At 39.7% G+C, this 19,063-nt stretch overlaps 1 protein-coding gene across 3 annotated transcripts in view; it reads right to left on the bottom strand.

Annotated features, from left to right (window-relative positions):
* PDZRN4 (PDZ domain containing ring finger 4) overlaps window positions 1-19,063 on the bottom strand; it is a 269,618-nt gene that overhangs the window by 39,612 nt on the left and 210,943 nt on the right. For all 3 annotated transcript variants that reach the window (XM_083838889.1, XM_083838888.1, XM_083838890.1), the window contains 2 exons: window positions 3,880-4,133; window positions 2,168-2,270 (listed from right to left, as the gene is read on the bottom strand). In XM_083838889.1, coding sequence (XP_083695015.1) covers window positions 2,168-2,270; window positions 3,880-4,133 — 357 coding nt within the window. The remainder of the gene's footprint in view (window positions 1-2,167; window positions 2,271-3,879; window positions 4,134-19,063) is intronic.

Genomic DNA, 19,063 nt, shown 5'->3' with positions numbered 1-19,063 from the left:
TGACAGCACTGAACCATTGCCTCTGTTCTGCTGACTGTCCTTCTGCTTCTCCTCCAAATCCACCACAACAGCTAATAAATCCCTTTTGATTCTGTCCTTTATGAGACTTGGTTTTGAAGAGAGATAATATATATCTTTCATGGATCAATGATCCAGCTATCTGGAATAATGTTAATGCTATCTGGTTACAACAGGGGAGTTTACTAACGTCGTACTTACTAACTTAAATGACAGTTAATACAACCAATGAGTGACCTAAATCATAATATTACCACACAGACTTAAATTTTGGGAAAGCTTTTCACATTTAGAGCTCTTCTAGTAAGAGGCTCCATGATGTTTCTCCTTCACAACTTTCATATTTAGAGAATGGATTCTTCTCTTCAAAGGAAGCCAGACAGTTCCTTTCCTATTTGAATTTCATATGAAATGCTATTTCAGTCACTCAGTGAGTTTGCCTTGGGCAACTGAATCACAACTGATAGCAAATTAATGACTATGATGGTGTGATTAGTAGCAATTACAGGCAACTGAGAACCTGCCCAAGCATTTGCCACTCTCATAATACTTATGCCAACTATGCCAACTATTATTAGTGATTAATAACAGTCATAAAGAGGACCTGATTCCACTAGGTAGGCCCTATATAGATTTGAAATCTGTTAGTATTTTAATGTCACTGATATTCTGATTAAATGATGAAAAATATTTTCAACTAACTACCATTTTTAATCTATTCTTTCTAGATGTTTCCATTACTAATTTACTTAAATATTACTAGAAAAAAAAAGTTTCTATTACAGGTAAGAAAGAAGCACTGTAAACAAACACACTTGACAGAGAAATTTAATATTGCATTACACCTGGGGAGTCAAAGCAGAACCTAAGCCCTGATACTCTTGTACATATCACATCAAAACCCAACTGGGAAGAAATAATGATTTCACTAATCCCTAGCAATGATTTTTTGAGGAGTTCAAATAAAAGTTTGCTTGTTCTGATTGAGATTCACTAAGTAGATGTTATTTGATTTTTCTACTTCCTGGGGGAAGAACTTCAGATTCCCCAGGCTGCTAGAAGAAAAGAACAATGGGCTGAACTTGCAATAGAGCATCTTAGCTGCTAAAGATAAGATAAAAGCGAACACACAGCATATTTGCCAAAGCTTTTGCCATTCATTTCATTTCCAAATGTCAAGCAGTTATGTGAAACCTTTAAAAATGTTTCTTAAGGTACAGCAAACAGAAAGATTTTAAATCTTGTATTAAAGATATTTAATTATTTATAATCACTCATTTAAAATACAGTAACTTGAACTTATGCAAAGACTCAGCACTGTTTAATATTAAAAAGAGCCATCTGCTTCTTATGCCTGCCCCTACAAATATTTTGTTGCTAGATAACAGTAGAAAAGAAAAATCTAATGACTGGCAGACAAGAAGAAGACTATTTAGATATTGAAATGAAAATCTAATGAAGAGCAACAACACCAATCACATGTTATCATTTTGGGAAGCTACACAAATTTTTCCAGTGATTCAGAAAGACATCCAGCCTCATCACTAGAGAATACAATGCATTAACAGCAAAGGGATATTTGCGGTACAGAGCACAACTTCTTCTAATTGCAACACTTACAATGTCAAATATGAAAGAGCAAGTAACAGAAATTATATTCATTTTCAGAGATGTAGCCTGATCTTACAAACACTCAAGTATGCACCCAAGTATCTGTAAGACTTATCCCTAAGGCATGAGAAAAAAGGCCAATTAATTCTTAAAATTAGAAGGGGGAAAAAAAAGTGACAATTAAGCTTCCAGTTACCATTTTTAATTTTGGAAAGGTTTTCCTTAAAGTGTTATAACTTCAGAAAGAAAGTAGCAGATTTACTATCTCCACTGAACAAAGAGGGATTAAGTATCCTGAACTTGTATGGAGACAACCAGTGCAGAATTCCACTTTCACATTTCACATGCATAACCTAACCCAAAGCTTGTGACGTTACACAGGTATAAAAAAGAACACTCTTTGAACACTCTTTGGCACAGAGTATTCCCATTCTCTCTCTCTTTCTTTTTTCCTTTATTTTGCACAAGATCCTGTTCCTATCTGTGCAAGTACCATATCTGTAATAACAGAGAGGCTGCAGTGTGCCAGTGATCTTACCTCATACTCAAAGTCCTCTGTTCTATCTGCATCAGCAGGCAGGCTGGACAGATACTCATTACCTTCGTAAAATTCATGCTCCGCTGGGTGAAGAGAATGGCAGCTATGTGGAACAAAGCGGTACAACAAAAGTATATGAAACAATTGTTTTTAAATAAATAAATAAATAAAGATTAAAAACACATACACAAACCCTTCTCTGTAGTGTTATCTTTGGAATATTACTCTGGACGGCCTGAGAGCATGAATAAAACAGCATTAGGATGTAGCAAGGGCTGTTTTCAAAAGCTCAGATTCTTAGTTCATTTTGCTGGGTTCATCTTTTGTCAGATTTATACAGGGTGATTACTTAAAAGGGTCTGTTTGGGGCCAAACTACTTAATTATGACTATTTGGAATTCCTTATGCTCATAAATCTACCTAACTCCACATTCATATGCTACATCATGGCCAGTGGCGGCTTACCAATTAACCTGTTACAAACACATGAACATCCTCAATCTACAACCCACACCAGGCTGGCAAATTGTACAAGTGCTTGCATTAAACAACTTGCATTATCCTCTTTTGTTAAAGGGATAACGGGGTGGTGAAGTGCATTTGAATAACTGCACACTGTAAAATGTCATTAAATTGTATGGTTGCAAAGGCTTGGGGCACAAACAATGAGGTCTTTATGACATGCACTTAGGTACAGTCTGGGATCCAAGGTGGCCTTAGCTCCTCAGACTCCTTGGGTGCTAACCATGCAACACCCATTGTGTATCTACCTCAAGCCGAAGTAGGAAACTCTTCCCCATGCTGAGAGTATGGGAACTTCAATCACAGTAGCACACAGTTTAGTACTACCATAATAACTCAAAAATATACATGTTCAGCTGTTTAGTATTAAATAGTAGGATCTATCCAGCAGGTTCTCTCTCTCTGATATGGTCATCTACTCAGCTTACCTAGAACTTCTAAAAACAGAGTTACATCAAGGTCAAAAGTGCTATGTTCTCTACATCAGTTCTGCAGAGATGTGCAGCATGCTGGGAAGTCAGTAGGAAAGCTTCAGGGCTTTCATAGTTTTGCTGGCCACAGACAGAGACCAAGGGTCAACCAGTAGATGATGATACTCGTAAGTAAGAAGGGAGTAGCAGTCCATAAAGGGAGGAGCCTAATCCCTTTTTTTTTTTTGTTATTTTTTGCCAATATCTGTATTCAGTTCCATTTCAGAGAATATTAATTCAACCAAGGGATAACTTAATTCATATTATTTGACATATGAAAGGTGACATTATACTTCCATCTCCATATTTTTGGAATTGTTTTGCCTTAATAAGGGGACGGTTAAATAAAATAATTTTTCCATGCGTTTTGCAAGAAATTTGGAAGAAGAGAAAGCAACAAGACAGCTCTTTCTAGGCTTTAGAAGCCTTTTTAGTACTTTGGAACACAGAAGTGTTTTTCTTCTTGATAAGGGCTTAGCTTTAGATGAACTTTGTGCATAAGCACAAAGAAAGCAAGAGCAATATTACTTCTTGTGGTCTAATCCTTGAGTAGAGTTAATGAAAATTGTCATCGAAGCCTGAACAGCATAGCAGTTATAACTGCTACAACATTTGTAATTCATTTAAAGTGTTCCTGAGACCTTTTCAAGAGAAGGCTACAAACCTGCCATTGCAATGCCTCAATCTCACTAGAAAACAATAGGAGAATATATGCCATACCTGTCTGAAAGTAGAAAAGGGCAGATATCAGGAACTGGCGGTGTGGAAGGCCTTAGTTTGGCCAGAGCCATAATGTGCTCAAAAGTGATGTCAGTCTGAGTGCAGGCATCCACAAGCCGTACATCCTGAGAGCTACCATGAGCTTTGCTAATTGGAGCTCGTCGTAAAACTTGCACTACAATTGGCTCCTTGGCATTGCGAAAAGCTTCCACTGCCTCTTCATGAGTGGCCTTGGAGAGGTCCTTCCCATTGACCTAGAGAAAAACAGAAAAATACACCAAAGAGTATGCACAAGAGAAAAGGCAGCATAAAAACATGGGTGTAAAATATTGGGGGAATAATTTGTGTAGTATATCAAGCTATGTGCTGACATTGACTGAACTTTATTTTGGTATTCATGAAAGAGGTGAGATAAGGCTGGAAGGAGAAATAACTTCTTTAATCTATGATAGAAATTAGAAATGGTTTGAGCAATTCCTTAATTGCCCCAATGGAATCTCAACAAAGCAAAGAAACTAGAGCATTTAAAAAGGACATTTAAAATCAGCTCTCTCATTTTATTTGCCTCATAAAATACAAATAAAAAAGGAGGGTGCCTTTAATTTTCAATTTCAACATTTTCTGTGGCATGCAACTGTAATAAAGGATTTCTGGCACAGTATTGTTATTAATGCAGATGTCAATAAACATGTCGCGGATATCTAAAAAGAAACAAGGCCAGCTTTCAATGTTTTGCCACTTATCTGCTATTGCCATTATACAATCATTAAGACCAAAGATAGGGAGATTTAACTAACGCAGTCAGCTGCTGCTCTTTTAAGAAAAGAGAAATCTAAATCAGACAAACTGAAGAATTTATTTGCTACAAACAGACAACTAATAAAACAGAAAATTACTCTGCAAATGCAGCATAGCTTGGCAAAACTAAAAGACTGTGGCAAGGTTTCTTTCTGCTGCAAGCAAAGCAGAAAATTCCTCCAAGCTGTGTTAGCTCTTAGTATTAAAAAAGGCAACTGCAAGACTTGGTGATGCTAAATTCATATGACTTCAGGTGTTTAGGACAAACTTGCCAATTATTGGCCCATTGCAAAATGTGAGGGCTAATTCACCAATAGCCAGTATCTAAGCCCTAAGGGGCAGTGCAACATCACAGAAAGTTACACAGAAAATACCATTCTGCTCTGTTTCCAGAGCCATGGGACTGCTGTTGACTGTTGCACAACATCTAGCCATTGTGAGCTACTGCGGAGATGAGATGATCCTATGCATGGTTTTCTAGTTAGATATGTGAATATCTGAAGGGTACCAAAGACTGATTTAAATTTATAAATTTACCCAGGGTAAAGTATTTACCCTGGGCAAATCTCTACACTGACAGCAAGTCAGAAATGGGATTCTACCACAAGTCAATGCCAAAATTTACTTTGTTGTATAGACTGTGAAGCCCTAAATCTTCTGCTTAATGGACTAAGCCTAAGCCCTCCCAAGAAATGGGACAAACCCTGCAACAGACTTTTGCTGAAAACAAAACTGCTTTGTCACATTACTCTTTCATTATAGAAATATTTGGAACTTTCTTCAAAAAAAAAAAAAAAGAAAGATGCAAAAAAGAACAATGCCAGCAAACTCAAATGACACATTCAGCAGCTTTAAGCCTGCCAGGAGAAGCATTTGCAATTAAAAATGTCACATTTGAGGCAACACATGTAACCATGTCTACTCATATGGATGGTTATAATACAGTTGCCTATTCATTACATATTTAATATACCAACACAAAATCCTTCTAGAACGCATGCTTAACAACAATGTAGAACCAGCTTTCCTTTGATGCAGCTTCCAAAGAAGCTGTGTCCTTGTAGCCATATCACTCATGAGGACATGTGAAATAACCACACTGTAGTGTGGCCTTCAGTGAGAAGGTCAATTGATCCTTCTAGCTAGCTCTGACGCTGTATGTGGTGATGAGCAAGTTAGAAATGACCTGAATAGATTTCTATACCTAAAAAAGCTCAACACTCACTGTGCTGAATTCCCAGGAACCCTAGAAGTATGAAAAACTGCAACCTAGACTGTGTTCAAGTAATATGAACAGCAACTAGCTTAATCACCTGAATTTAATCCATATGTAGTGTTTCTCTGATGACTGAAGCCAGAAAATGTTAAGATTTTCTCTCTCAAATTATCATGCATCAAATTACAACCTTTGGCTTTGTTAAACTAAGTTACATGGAGAAGTATCAGTCATATACAAGAGGAAGGGCCAGAACAGTTGAAAAACAAGTTATGCTACGAGAAAATCAAAGAAATTTCCCCAAGGAGTGAGCTTCTGCAAACCCTCTCTGATAGCACAAGTTACGCTGCCAGGGTGTTCAGATTCAGCCATGTCTAATAGAGGCAATTAGAGATAAAGCTTCAAGCCTGGGTCTTCTAGTCACTCTTCAGTTCCAGCCTCTGCTTCATTCTTGCTTCTAACTTAGATACTATCAAGGAAACAATTTTCCAGTTTTCACATTTCGGCAGGTTTTATAAAAAGATTGTCCTACAGGCTTTCTGAATAACTCTCATTTCTAAGGCCTTAAAGAACATAAAAATTACTTTCCTGTTTCCCAAAACCCTTTTAATACTTTTTAAAAGTTTCTGATAACAGATATGGTGTTTCTCCTAAGAGTAAGTATTTGGGAAAAAACATTCAACATAGCAGTGTATCATTTTCTTTTCCTATTCAAGTAAAAAGCACACAATCCTGCTGCATCCCACCCGAATCATGTGGTGATTTCTGGCACAAGCTTACAGTTTTATCACAGATTCTTATCAGCGAAGCAAAAAGATATTTGGATAGCGTAAAAATATATAGATTAGATTATTTTGGAATACCAGAAGCTCTGTTTATTGACATCAGTCAACACTTATCCAATACCATGAGGTAAATGACATAAATTCACAATAATGCTATTTACATGCAAATTCTATTTCTAATGAATAATAATATTTTAAAATCACGAGTGTGAAAAATCACAAAAGATACACATTTTCATTTATCCTGGCTACGTATGACCTCTATTTTCATTTAAATGCCTGTTCAATTTAAAGATTTTAAAAGCATTCCATCCTTTACGTTGGTTTCTTATGAAATACAAGCACTTCAGACACCCGATACTTGTTTAAATTGTCACTTGAAGTTCATCAACACACTTTGTCGATCTGCATAAAGGTCACCTAATTTATGAACGCTGTCTTCTGAGGAAGACAATCTATAGCTGAATTACTTGATGCTGGCAGCTGTCCTGCCCACTTGGGGCTGGGAAGAGAGAATTTATTTTAAAACCCAAAGCCAATACTACAGATGGGGTTGGAAGCTCTCTTCACTTAGCTTCTTTAAGGTTTTTCTGCCTCCTGCATCATCCCCCAACTTAACACTCACATATAGTTACCCTGGGAGCTGTAGACAGCTGAGCACCTATTTACAGCAAGCCACTTACAGGTTCTTAGTGGATGATTAAATAAATTCCTTGCCTCGGAAAGGTTACTTTCAGTGGAATCCAGGGTACTATTTTAAGTGGATAGAGAAATCAGTCACTTTTAACAGTCAACACAAAGACATGGGAATACATTTGTTGTAGCAGATGGGCTAATTAATCCACAAGCAAGTTGTGAATGTTAACTAAAGAATATATCTTTCCTCATGTAAACCATCCTCCTGCCCTGTTTGATTAAACTTCTGTTTAATGAACACTCTCCCCCCTTTTGGACACACTGCAAAGCCTGGGCCACTTGTCAACATCTTCCCTTGAGTGACTGGTGGCCACTGGCTGGATCCTGGCCATCCCCTTGCTCTAAATCCAGCCACATGCAAAACTTCATCAGCATCAGAAAATAAACAAGCAAAATGGCTTTGTTTTTGATGCACAAATCAACCGACGTTGGCCAACAGCCATTTCTAACGCCAGCACTACTGTACATAGACTTGTTCCCAGACATGCAGAGGTGAACAGCAGAGAATGAAGGAAGGACAGGACTAAATAACAAAACACTGACTATAAAAAACATAAACAGATGGTTGTTAGATTATTCTTGCACTTTGTGTTCTAAAAAAATAATAATATATCAGTCCTTCAATGAAGACTGCTTCCAGGATTTAAGTGCTCGTAGCTGAGAAACAAAATACCCTTGTCTTTAAACACTTTTCTGCTGATTATAGATGTTGGTTATTTCTATTAATGCTGGTCAGAATTTTTGCATAAAGAGTTGAAATACTGAAATGTTTCCTGTAGTCTTTACTTTCCTCATACTATGTATGAAAAGGAAAAAGAAAAAAGAGAAAGGAAAAAAGAGAAAAAGATGTGTAATCACACAAATGCAACCATCACAAAAGGTGTCACATTAGCAACTCATGAGATAACCTCCACCTCTCAGCAAATACCTGGCATATGCAACTTCAAATTTAAGATCGGCTCTGCTGAAGTAAATCCTTGGAGACCTCCTGTTTAATCAGTAAGGGCAAAGGGAAGAATAACCTGAGCATTTTGCTAGACCAGAGATGTCCAGCCACAAGGGTTTCCTGGAGACATGACAGAGATGTTGTCTGACGTGATGATGGAGTTCACAAGGCTCACTGTCCTGGGAGATTTCAACACTCATGCAAAAGATGCCTCTGACCTGACAGGTGCTAAATCTGCTCTCATCACAGCAGTCTCTTCACCTCCAATTTCTGCCCCTAAAATACATCCAGGCAACCACAACCTGGAGTGCATCCTTGGATGGAAAACTGGCAAAAAGGATTGAATACTGTGTCTTACTTTGATCAGGCTTTTCTTCTTTTTTTTGTTTTTTTTTTTTTTTTTTAGGACAAGAATTTGAGCCCTCCCTAACTACATGACAACCCGAAGAAAAAGAACAAGCAATACTACCTTCTTCTCAAACTTAAAGGTTTTGGCACATACAGCCATTTAAGAAAACTTCCAGTGATGAAGGCTGCCAGGAGTGAGGCTCTCTGGGCAGGATGGGGGGCACAGAACGTGTGACCTACCAGTGACACATGGGTTGGAGAGGACACTGCAACTCTTCTGCTAACGCAAATGTGATAGTTCATCTACAGAAACGGCATTTGACACACTAACCTTTTAGGTTACAGTTCAGCACTAAGCTGCATTTCTTGGGCAAGTTAATCTGAAAGGTATCAAATTCAGCCATTACCCAACACCGCTGTCTCAGTCAGGGTTCAGGCAAGTTCAGTAAAGGGACAACTTTTATTATGCTGGTTAATGACATTTCCTCCTCCTTAGCCAGATGAGTTAAGTGATGCTTCTTCCCATTTGATCCTTTGTTGCCCTGATCGCCAAACCTTGTCAGCCCTTCTAAAAGCTGTATAAGTTGCTGAACACACAGGCTTTGGCTGCTTTCCTCAAGCTGAACCAAAGGCTTACAATAACAACTACTTTTCTATTACCTGTACAGCTTAAGCTTGTCATATTAGCTAGTTTGTGTAGCTGATTCAACAATAGTGAAAACAAACAAACAAACAAACAAAAACATTACTGCAGCCTTCTGTGCGTTTCCCTATGTGTAACCAGCACCACTTCAATTTCCCAATATTTAGCAGCTAACTACTTTGGCTGAAAAGCCTGTGGCTAAGCTTTAACCTAAGTAAGAAAACATAAATGCTACAAGAAGCTCAAAAAAGCAGAAGTATGCTTTTTTTTTTTTCCACCATATAAAGCTTCTTTCTAGAGAGACACTTCCCAGGGACTTCTCAGCAGTTTTGATTATCTAAACAGCAGCTGTCATAAAGAAACACCCTTCTTTTAACTGACCTCAAGACTGTGCTTCACTTTGTCAGAGTTGTCCACTGTGACCTGTGGGCAGGTCTGACAGCTGCAACTCCTCTCTGTGAAGAACATGACACATCCCCAAAAGACCCCAGAAAAGAGCTGGATGCTGCCTGAAAATGTTGGATAACGAGCTATGCTAGGAAATTCAAGAGACTTTTAAACTGGATTGCAAACAATGCCTCAGGTAGATGTGCTAGGCATGGAGAAAAAGCTCCCATCACAGCTGCAGTGAAACACAGCAAATTAGTGAGCAAGGTAAGCAACACCAAAGTGCTTGAGCAAGTCTGCCTCTCCATCAAATACAAACTTTAGTTCAAAATCTCTTTCTCCATGATTTTACCTTCTCTACCCAGTCATCTCTAACCAAACCAAAGCTCACTGCAACAAGTGTCCCCCAAAACTTTGGGTGCACAATCCCTTTTGTGAATGAAAAGTCAAATCCACAAGTAGCAAAGAAATCACAGAAGCCTTTCTCCTCTCCCTCCCCTCCTTTATGAAGAAGTTGGAGGCTTCAAACCACAAATTTATTGAATGCATACTTGCATTTAAGGTACTGAGCATAAGGAATTGATGGTGTTTTAGATGCATGCCTATAACCTGCTTCCAGCTGTCTGGGTTAAGCATGACCATGACCATAACTGTTGCCAAGCACCTAACTGTCTTCTGATGGTGTGTAGAAAATCAGGCAAAATACCCACTCTAGGAGAAGTCAGCCAAGAAGAGACACTCAACATTTCCATGCCTGAAGTCTCTTAGTGGATCTGGGCCCACACCTTGAGACATATTTCAGAAAAACACTTGGATCCTACAATGCTGCATTCACACCACCAGGATAACTACGACCACTCCAACAAGTTTCAAAGCTCTACTGAGTTAACAGCTCTAAACTGTGTCCAAAATGTGATCTCAGTTCCTGTACTTCATAACATGACACTAGAGAGTCTGTGCAACTGGAATAAGAATATTCTATCTGCTCACTGGGTGTTAGAGCAACACAAATGTCACGAAGATCCTTTCAACTCCTTTAGTGCTGAACACAGCAACAGCTCAGAAAAGGTTCACTTGAGCTTTGAAAGAGCAAGCAGACTATTATCTGCAGTTCTCTTGGTTTGTGAGTGAAATGAAAATGCCAAATTAAATTTAAGAATCACTGCATTAGTTTCATAGTGAGCTGCTCTGAGACCAGAGCTGGTAGACAAGAATTTGTGAGCAGACATTATTCTCTCTCTCTGACTCCCTCAATATGCCCAGTAGAGGTGTTACTACTTGCTATGGACATCTTTCTTGTCCCTCTTCCAGCTGTTATTCTCAGTTTAATTCCCTTGCTGTGCTGCCTCTGATCTCTCACTCTTCCCTTCTCTCTCAGGCTTTCTTCTAGTCATACTCCACCCTTTTTCTTTCACTGCAGACCCTTGTTTTGTTCCCAGGGTTTAATTTCTCTCGTGCCTTCTGAATTCCTCTTTCCTTTCCTAAACTCTTCTCTGCCCTGTCACTGGCCCTGGCCCCTTCCAGCAGGCTGGGAGCACCATCTCTTGTCACCAACCCACGGTGACAGCTGGACAGTCCGAGCACTTGCGAGTCTGCCTTCACCAGCACCCCCCAGTACTACTCCAAATGCTCGGCTAACCCAGATGGTGATGTAACAAGGCTGGAGTGTATTTACTATGCAAATTGCTTTTAATATTGACAAACAGTTTTTCTGATGATATTACGATTTTGCCTGAGGGCAATAAAGACTAAACTAGCTGTGGCATGCATAAAATACGTTAAGTTACTCCTCGATATAATTAGACCATCATTTATTACATTAATCATTGCAAACTTTTATTTGTGGATAGGATATTAGATAAATCTCTCACTAGATCTACCACATACACCAGCCCTTTGATGGTTGGGAAAAATACAATCAAAGGCCAGCGTGCATGCTCAGAACAAATCATTTTTATCTCCAAGGCCCTGCACTGAATGCTGTATTCTCCTGTGAACTTTACAGTGTCTCTGCTCTTCCACAAGCTCACTCTCCAATTTCTCTTCCAGGGTTATGTGTTTTTCTCAGAAAACAGGCACTTCAAAAGGTAGCTGCTATTCAAGTTTTAGGAGATCAGATTAACAATATTCTTTAATCATCTGCAGTTCCCCAAGAATAATGGAAGAGGCTGAACGGCAGATTTCAGGAGTCTGTAAACAGCATGTAGTTACTTTTCTCCTTTCAGGGAATTACATCCTACATTTCATTAAAAAATCTTTCTTTCACCTTTAAAAAGAATCCCCAGCCCTCCATGAACTCAGGCAAGGCTGGCATCCCTACACGAATGTTACACTTATCACTGTCATAACAATTCATCCACGTTCAGATGCCTGAAACTCCTGGTCTCCTCTGAACCGAGGAGTTTAAAAAGATAGATGGCTGCCTTCTGGCTAATTGTGGGAGTTCTTTCATTACTATAAAAAGACTTTTTATATCTCAAGTGACTTTATAAGCAGTGAATAATGAGACTTAAAGTCTTTGGAAAAGAGTCCACTGATCAAATGCTAGGATAACTTATGGGCACAGTGACCTTTTCCTCAGTAAGATACTCCAAACTGCTGCTGTTGGCACATTATTAAAATTCCCCATTTAACGGATGCAGTTAAGCATAAGGCAGATTTTATTTTTTATTTTCAAATTCAATTTAAGGTAGCACAGTGAGAGCTCTAGCTCTCCTTGGCCAACGACTAACTCCCACCCGCTCCAGCTGTGCAGGACCAGGACAGACGGCGGTGGCAGCCTGCACAGCTGGCCAGGTTTTGGGGCTCTGCTCCCAACTGCGGCCTCCCTGGCGCTTGGCAATCCTCACCCCAGCCAGGGAGCATGTTTCCTGCCCGCACATCCACCAGCAAGCACCAGCACAATGGGCTTTCTCTTAAAAGCAGCAGCGACGAACAGCTGACAGAACGCTGCCTCCAGTCCAGCTGGTAAGCAGGATTTTTGCCTTGGCCAACAGGATGATCCACGTGCCAGCGTTTCACGCTGCAAAAAAGCAGCGACAATAAAGCCAGCATCACAGCGTTGAGCCTGGCCCCCTCCCTGAGCGAGACCCTGGCCAGTTCCTGGGTGCTGCCCCAAGGCTAACCAAACCCCACGTCCTGCTGGGACTCTAATCACACGAAGTGCTGAGGGCAGAGAGCTCCCCCCCAGCATCTGCGTTTGCCTTTCTTTAATGAACATGCAACAGACTTGCTCTACTTTAACATGCGTTTCTTACTGTTTATCTGTTTTAACTGTCATTTTGAAGGAACAGAAAAGGCTCCTCCTCCCTTGGAATAAAACTCTGAGGGTTCCTCTCAGTCGTTTTCTATTCTTCTCTCACACTGCCTCGACACTAATCTGACACTGTTGTTCTCCATTTGTTTGCATGGCTTTACTCCAGAAGCAGCATATTGGCGATTTTTTCTGGCATAACAGTACTTGCAAAAATTCCTTCCAACTTTTTACAGGACTAAATGTTTTAAAAATACTTTTCACAAGCTCACACATTTACAGTGGCTTAGCGACAGGGTCTGACACAGCAATAGATTACTACGAAGTTTAATTTCATCCTGCTTCTGGAACACAGCACACGGCAACTTCCTTGATCTCTCTTTCAAAAAAAGAAGAAAATACAACCTCAGAAGAGCTCTTCATCTGATAAAACAAAGCCAGTAATGGGGCCTTACCTGCCATTCAAAACTCAATTGGATGTTTTTGTGCCAGAAAGTTCCCAGCAGTTCTTAGGAAAGCTTAGCAGCTACTTTTATTCGAACACCAAGAGAGCAGGTAAAATTAAGTATAGCATCCTTGTACATGTTTAGTTACACACCATGAAAATAAACAAAACTATATAGATGCATATGTAGAGAGATATCTTAATAGAACATACTTGTATCTGTCTCTCCCCTTTTGTTTCTCTTTCTTCTACTTTGATATTCCTTTAAAGATTATTAGTCATGTAGGATTGCTTTACTTTTCTACTGAGTGATGGCTTACTGCACTATCACAGAGATAGCTTTAGTTTTTAGTCTCTGAAGTTAAATTTCCATATTTCTTGTTTGCAGGAAAAACAGTAAGTGATGTTAATGTGAGGACCAGCCTAATTCTATCTTATTTATACAGCACCACAGCTGTGTACGTGGCTTCAGCAGAAAAAGTTGCAGCTCCTTCCTGGCTTAAAATAAATTACAGGTGCTATTTCTATCCTAGTGTTTCTATGTCTGTTCTTCTTTCTGGAGTGTCTCTCTCTGTATCTCTGTCTTCTCTTATCATTTCCTTTCTCTGTTTTATTCCATTTTCCTCTTTGGCTTTCCTCCCTTATCTCTCTCTTGCTCCTTTGATTTCCTTTATTGCCTTGCATTTGGACTCTGCAGCGCTAGCAGCAGCAGCCACTCCTGTAAGATTTCAGTGCTTAACATTTGCAAAGGGAGCCTTCTCCTGTGGTAAGCCTATGTGTAAGACACTCCATGTGGGATTCGGGAGACAATGAGGTTGGATCATTTCTGCAAAGAGCTGTCCAAACATCTGCAACGGGTATTAACTGAGGAAGTTCACATAAAACTCATCACTCTCCCTTTTCCAGGCAGTCCTGGGCGTACAGCAGCACTGTGTTGGAGCTGCTGTTCCAGCTGCAGGCCAGCTCTCCAAGGTACACTGAGGCAGTTAAGGTCCAAGTGGCTGAAAAATTTGTCAGGGAGCTTACGCATGGCTGACAGACAAGGATGTGCAGATGGCTGACCACTGAATATGCTGCATGGATCAGATTTGTACCATCACTGTGCAATACTATGAATATCACTGAAATCCAAGCAGATTTAGAAGAATTTCCACGTTAGCTATTCAGAGGGAAACCTGGCCTTTGGATGCATGTGGGCAGTTCTTGCTGCTTTCAATTGCTGTGCACTGACATCAGATGGGGGAGCTTAGCATACAGAGCAGAAAAGAGCTCTTAACATCAGGAACAGAGTAATGCCTTCCATTCTGCGCAACAGAGTTATCCTTTAACAGGCTTTTCATTACCTTATGTAGAAACAGCAAGAACAACTTAAAACACTGAAAAAACACTGCAGTCCACATTTTACACCTCTTGTACCCATCTATTTAGATAAAATCACCTAGGTGCAAGGACTGTGTCTTTTTGGTTATATAACATCAAGCACTACAGAGCCTCAGACCAAGCAGGGCATTCTAGGGCATTGCTGCAGTAAAAATAATGATCATACATCTGTGCTGAGAATTTAGATGACAAATTACAAGGGGACATGAATTAAAATAGGCATGCTTGAAAATAAAGTTTATGTCCTAAACAATTAAAATACTTTAACCATGGCATGCTGTGGGGTATCAAGACAAGGGCAATGTTCATTTTTGCTTTGTTCTCAGGAATAAAGTCCCTTTTCAAAAGTGCTGGTTTTAAAAAAATAAAAAATAAAAAAATTTAACTTACACAGCATTTCATAAAATAAAAAGATAGGTAGCAGTGAAAGAAGGATATATGGCTCTATTTTTTATGTTATATATCATAAGAGAAGTCTTAGGTGCACTTAAACTGGTAGCATACAAATTTTATACACAGGATTATTTTATAAAAGCAGATATAAGTTCTATATGTGCTTATAAACACAGGATCAAGTAACAGCTATCTAGAAATGCTTTCAACAAGCTTTAAATATGGTATTGTGTTTGTAAAACCAAAGTTCCTGAACCAATGACATAATTTCACCAAAATCAACAACACTGAAAGGTAACATTCCTCAACTGAACTACCTAATGAAGTCTCACAGCTAGATTTTAGGATAGCGTATTTACCATCATAACATATCTTCTGCCTTCTAGTGCTTATACACACTAACTTCAGTAACCTTCTTCAGTGGGTGGCAAGAAATGTGCCAAAATATAAAATTTCTACTTGCAGAAACCAAAACATGATGTTGCAATGTCACTGCTTGTAGAAGCTTTGTTTGTACATTGAAGAACAGGACGCTGGCAGGAAGGAGCATCGCAGCCTGCAGCTGGATGGATATACAACAGCCATGTGCAAATTTCAACCAAGTCCTTATTCTGGGTGCTCTTATAACTCAGATGTATCTAGATTCAAGGGTTTGTTCTCGGCTTATTTGTAGAAGAGGTTATGTTTTAGAAAGGCTCAGTTGTAGAAAAGCATGTTTTCCCCTTAAATTCAAAATCAAACAGGCTCCTACTTCAAAACCCATATCATGCAGGACCTGAAAGCAGCTTTCATGTTACAACTGATAGGTATATTCTTTAAGAAAGCCAGGTTCCTTTAAGCTTCCATTGTAAGATAGCACTACAAGCTAACAAAGTAAAATGTCACAGCATAAAGTTACTGGAGAAAAGAACTGTGGCTGAAAATCAGAGGGCTCCAATAAATTGAGAAATGTCTGAAGCCAGTTCAACACAGCACGACAAAATTTAAACAAACCGTCCCCACCTGAAGAGAGGCAGACAGGCGTAAATCATGCCCAGCAATCAATTCTGCTATTTGAATTCATCCTGACACTTGTTGGACTCAGTTGTTGACATGGAACTGTGGCAGAAAGGCCAGGCCACCGGGGAAATTTGGCCAGCTTCCACATCTGAGAGTCAACCACCTGACTGCAGGTCTCCAGCTCTCTTTGCACCACTCTTTGTTCCCAGCATAAAACGTTTTGTCCTCTGTGTTTCAAGTCCGCCTCCAAAATCTCATGATCAAAAAAATTCTTTAATTATGGTTCATCTAAGGGACAGGAAGTACTAGGTGAAATTCCACCCAGAAATAGCACAGGTAACTTCTCAGGCAGACAGTTTTAAAATAAAACAACTAAGTTAATATTCATTACACTGTTTCTCATTGTGACTACTTTGCTGTTAATTATTGATATTGTGTTAGACAACAAGCAAAACATCTGAGAAAAGGGACTGCAGATTTCCAATTCTGTCAAAATTCAGTATTTGCATACATAAGAAACAATCCTGCCCTTGATGGAGATTCTCAGACAAGAAGATTTTTGTGGGAAAGAATTTGCATACTGGCCTCCAGTGCTTTCATTAATAAATATCAAATGGAAATACCATCACGCTCTTGTATATGTGCTGTCAGTACAGAAGTCTCACTGAAGCAGAGTTAAAGTAGTCAGTGCTATCTTACACACATTCAGAACACGCTTTTTTTTTTTCCCTGCTGCCCCATCCAAAACTCAGCTTTAGGAAACCTGGGAAATGAAGAGGTCAGGTGCCTAGCCGTGGAATCTTCATCTCCAGCTTCCCCTGAAGCCTGCTGCAGTCAGTAGAAATTAGCTGCAGGCAAGCCATCACATCCAGCACATCGCACAGCTCTGTCGAGTGAAAGAGGGATTACTTGGAGCAGCTTGTGGTACCGAGATCTCAGAGAGGGAGATACTGTCCCATCTGACAGCCTCATGCATGATCATTAGATGATGTGCCTGAGTACCGAAAGGGACTGAGCATCCTCATTTCCTCCTTGCATTGCTAGGATAGGAAGAACCACAGAGCCCCTCAGCTGTCAGGCAGGAGGTGCACAGGGTCTGTGGGGTAAGTGAAGAGGCACTGCACACAACAGGCTGAAAACAGACTCAAAAGGCACTTCTGGTGCTGCTGTTGAAACCTTGCAGTTAAGCATCCAATTCTCCCCAGCTGGTAGTCCCTTTTCCTTCAGGTCCAGGCTAGTCAGACAGACTTCTTTAAAAATCAGGAACCCGAAGAAATACAAGGCTTTCCCTTAAAAAATAAGGACATTAGGGAGCAGGGGCAGCATTAGCTGCAAATTGACACAGTAGCCTAACAAATAAGCTATTTGCCTAGAAACAGTGAAACCTGAACTCAGCATAAGGGAGTGTGAAATCACGTCTTTCACTCTGCAAGAGTCTATCCATCAGGTTACCAGATATTTTGGAACAAAAGAAATTATGTACCACTTTTCAAAGCTATAATTGACAGTAATTAAATATCACGTAGGCAGCTAACAAGTAGGGTTGAAGATAAGGAATTAGTGCGGGCAGGTAAAGATTACTCTCTTGAAATGCTCCGTCCTTCCTGAGCTCCATTCCAGTCAAATGGGTTCAACAGCCATGATCAGAAGTCTCCAGGTAGTGGAGCAAATGACAAAAGTAAGAAGTCTAGTCTCAATCTCTTGCTCTCTTCTCTTCATTACATTCGTATTATTGTACTTCCCTAAATCATGACTTATTACAGTGTTTCTCTTTTTCTCCACCTTCTTCCCTCAATATTTAGCCTTCCCCCTCTCTCTTCACCTTCTGTCTGCCCCCACCAAGGTACCCAGGTAAGATTCCCAGTCCTGCTGAAGCCACCGCTATTTTAGATGACATTAGACATGTCATTAGGAACTGACAGGTGAAGTTTGCTGATATTTCTGCAAAGGTTACTAACAAAAGTATTAACCAAGATCAGTGCAAAGACAAACCCCTCTGGAGCTCCAGCAGTAACCTCTCTCCATCCTTTCACTTTCCTTTTTAACCCTGCATGCAGATAGGTATTCCTCGGGAGTCAACTCCATACCCTGCTTACAACTGCCTACCTAACCATCTCTGTTCCTTTAGCTAGCATTTTCCCTTTAAATGCCACCTCAGGTATTTTTGTTTATCAGAAGTCCAGATAAGCCAAACCTACTATATATTCTTTCTCAAGATAAAACATTTGCTAATCAAAAAATCTATCAGGTTAGCCTGGCTTTGTAACCATCTACCTCTGCTTAGTCCGTGATTCATTACATCCCACTTACCCTTTGCCTCCCCTATATCTAATCATCCTGTTCTTCACCTTCTACACTGTGTATGTTGAACTTGAAGGCTTGCAAATCCCACACTGATCCTAAGCATAGATAAACCATTTAGTTTTATTCCACCATCTCCAGCATACTAAACTAGTTTAACAAATCTCCTTATTAATCCTGGGTACCACTGCTCTCTACAGTGATGTCCCTCATCTCACAGTTATGCCGGTATAGCTAATTCTGGGGGCTGTGCAACAAACTCAATCACTGGAGGGAAAAAAATAAAATAAAATAAAATAAAATAAAATAAAATAAAATAAAATAAAATAAATCATCTTATTACAATGTTAGGGTCTTTATCCTATAGACAAATACCTTTTCCCTCCCCTCCAAACATGGACGTTTGCAAATCCTTCTGAGAGGCTTTTAATGTTTCTGCTTGACTCTGAATGATTACATCTCCCCAAAAGAGAGTTGTCTTCAAAAGGGGCAGACTGTGATTAGACGACTATTTTCCATTAGGTTGGACTTCATGTAACTGGCCAGACACAACACATGGTCAGCATACAGAGAGCCAACTGGCTCTTCAGGTTG

Source organism: Anser anser (genome assembly GCF_964211835.1).
Source record: "Anser anser genome assembly, chromosome: 1".
NCBI classification, from domain to species: domain Eukaryota; kingdom Metazoa; phylum Chordata; class Aves; order Anseriformes; family Anatidae; genus Anser; species Anser anser.
This window is presented reverse-complemented; position numbering and strand designations above follow the sequence as displayed.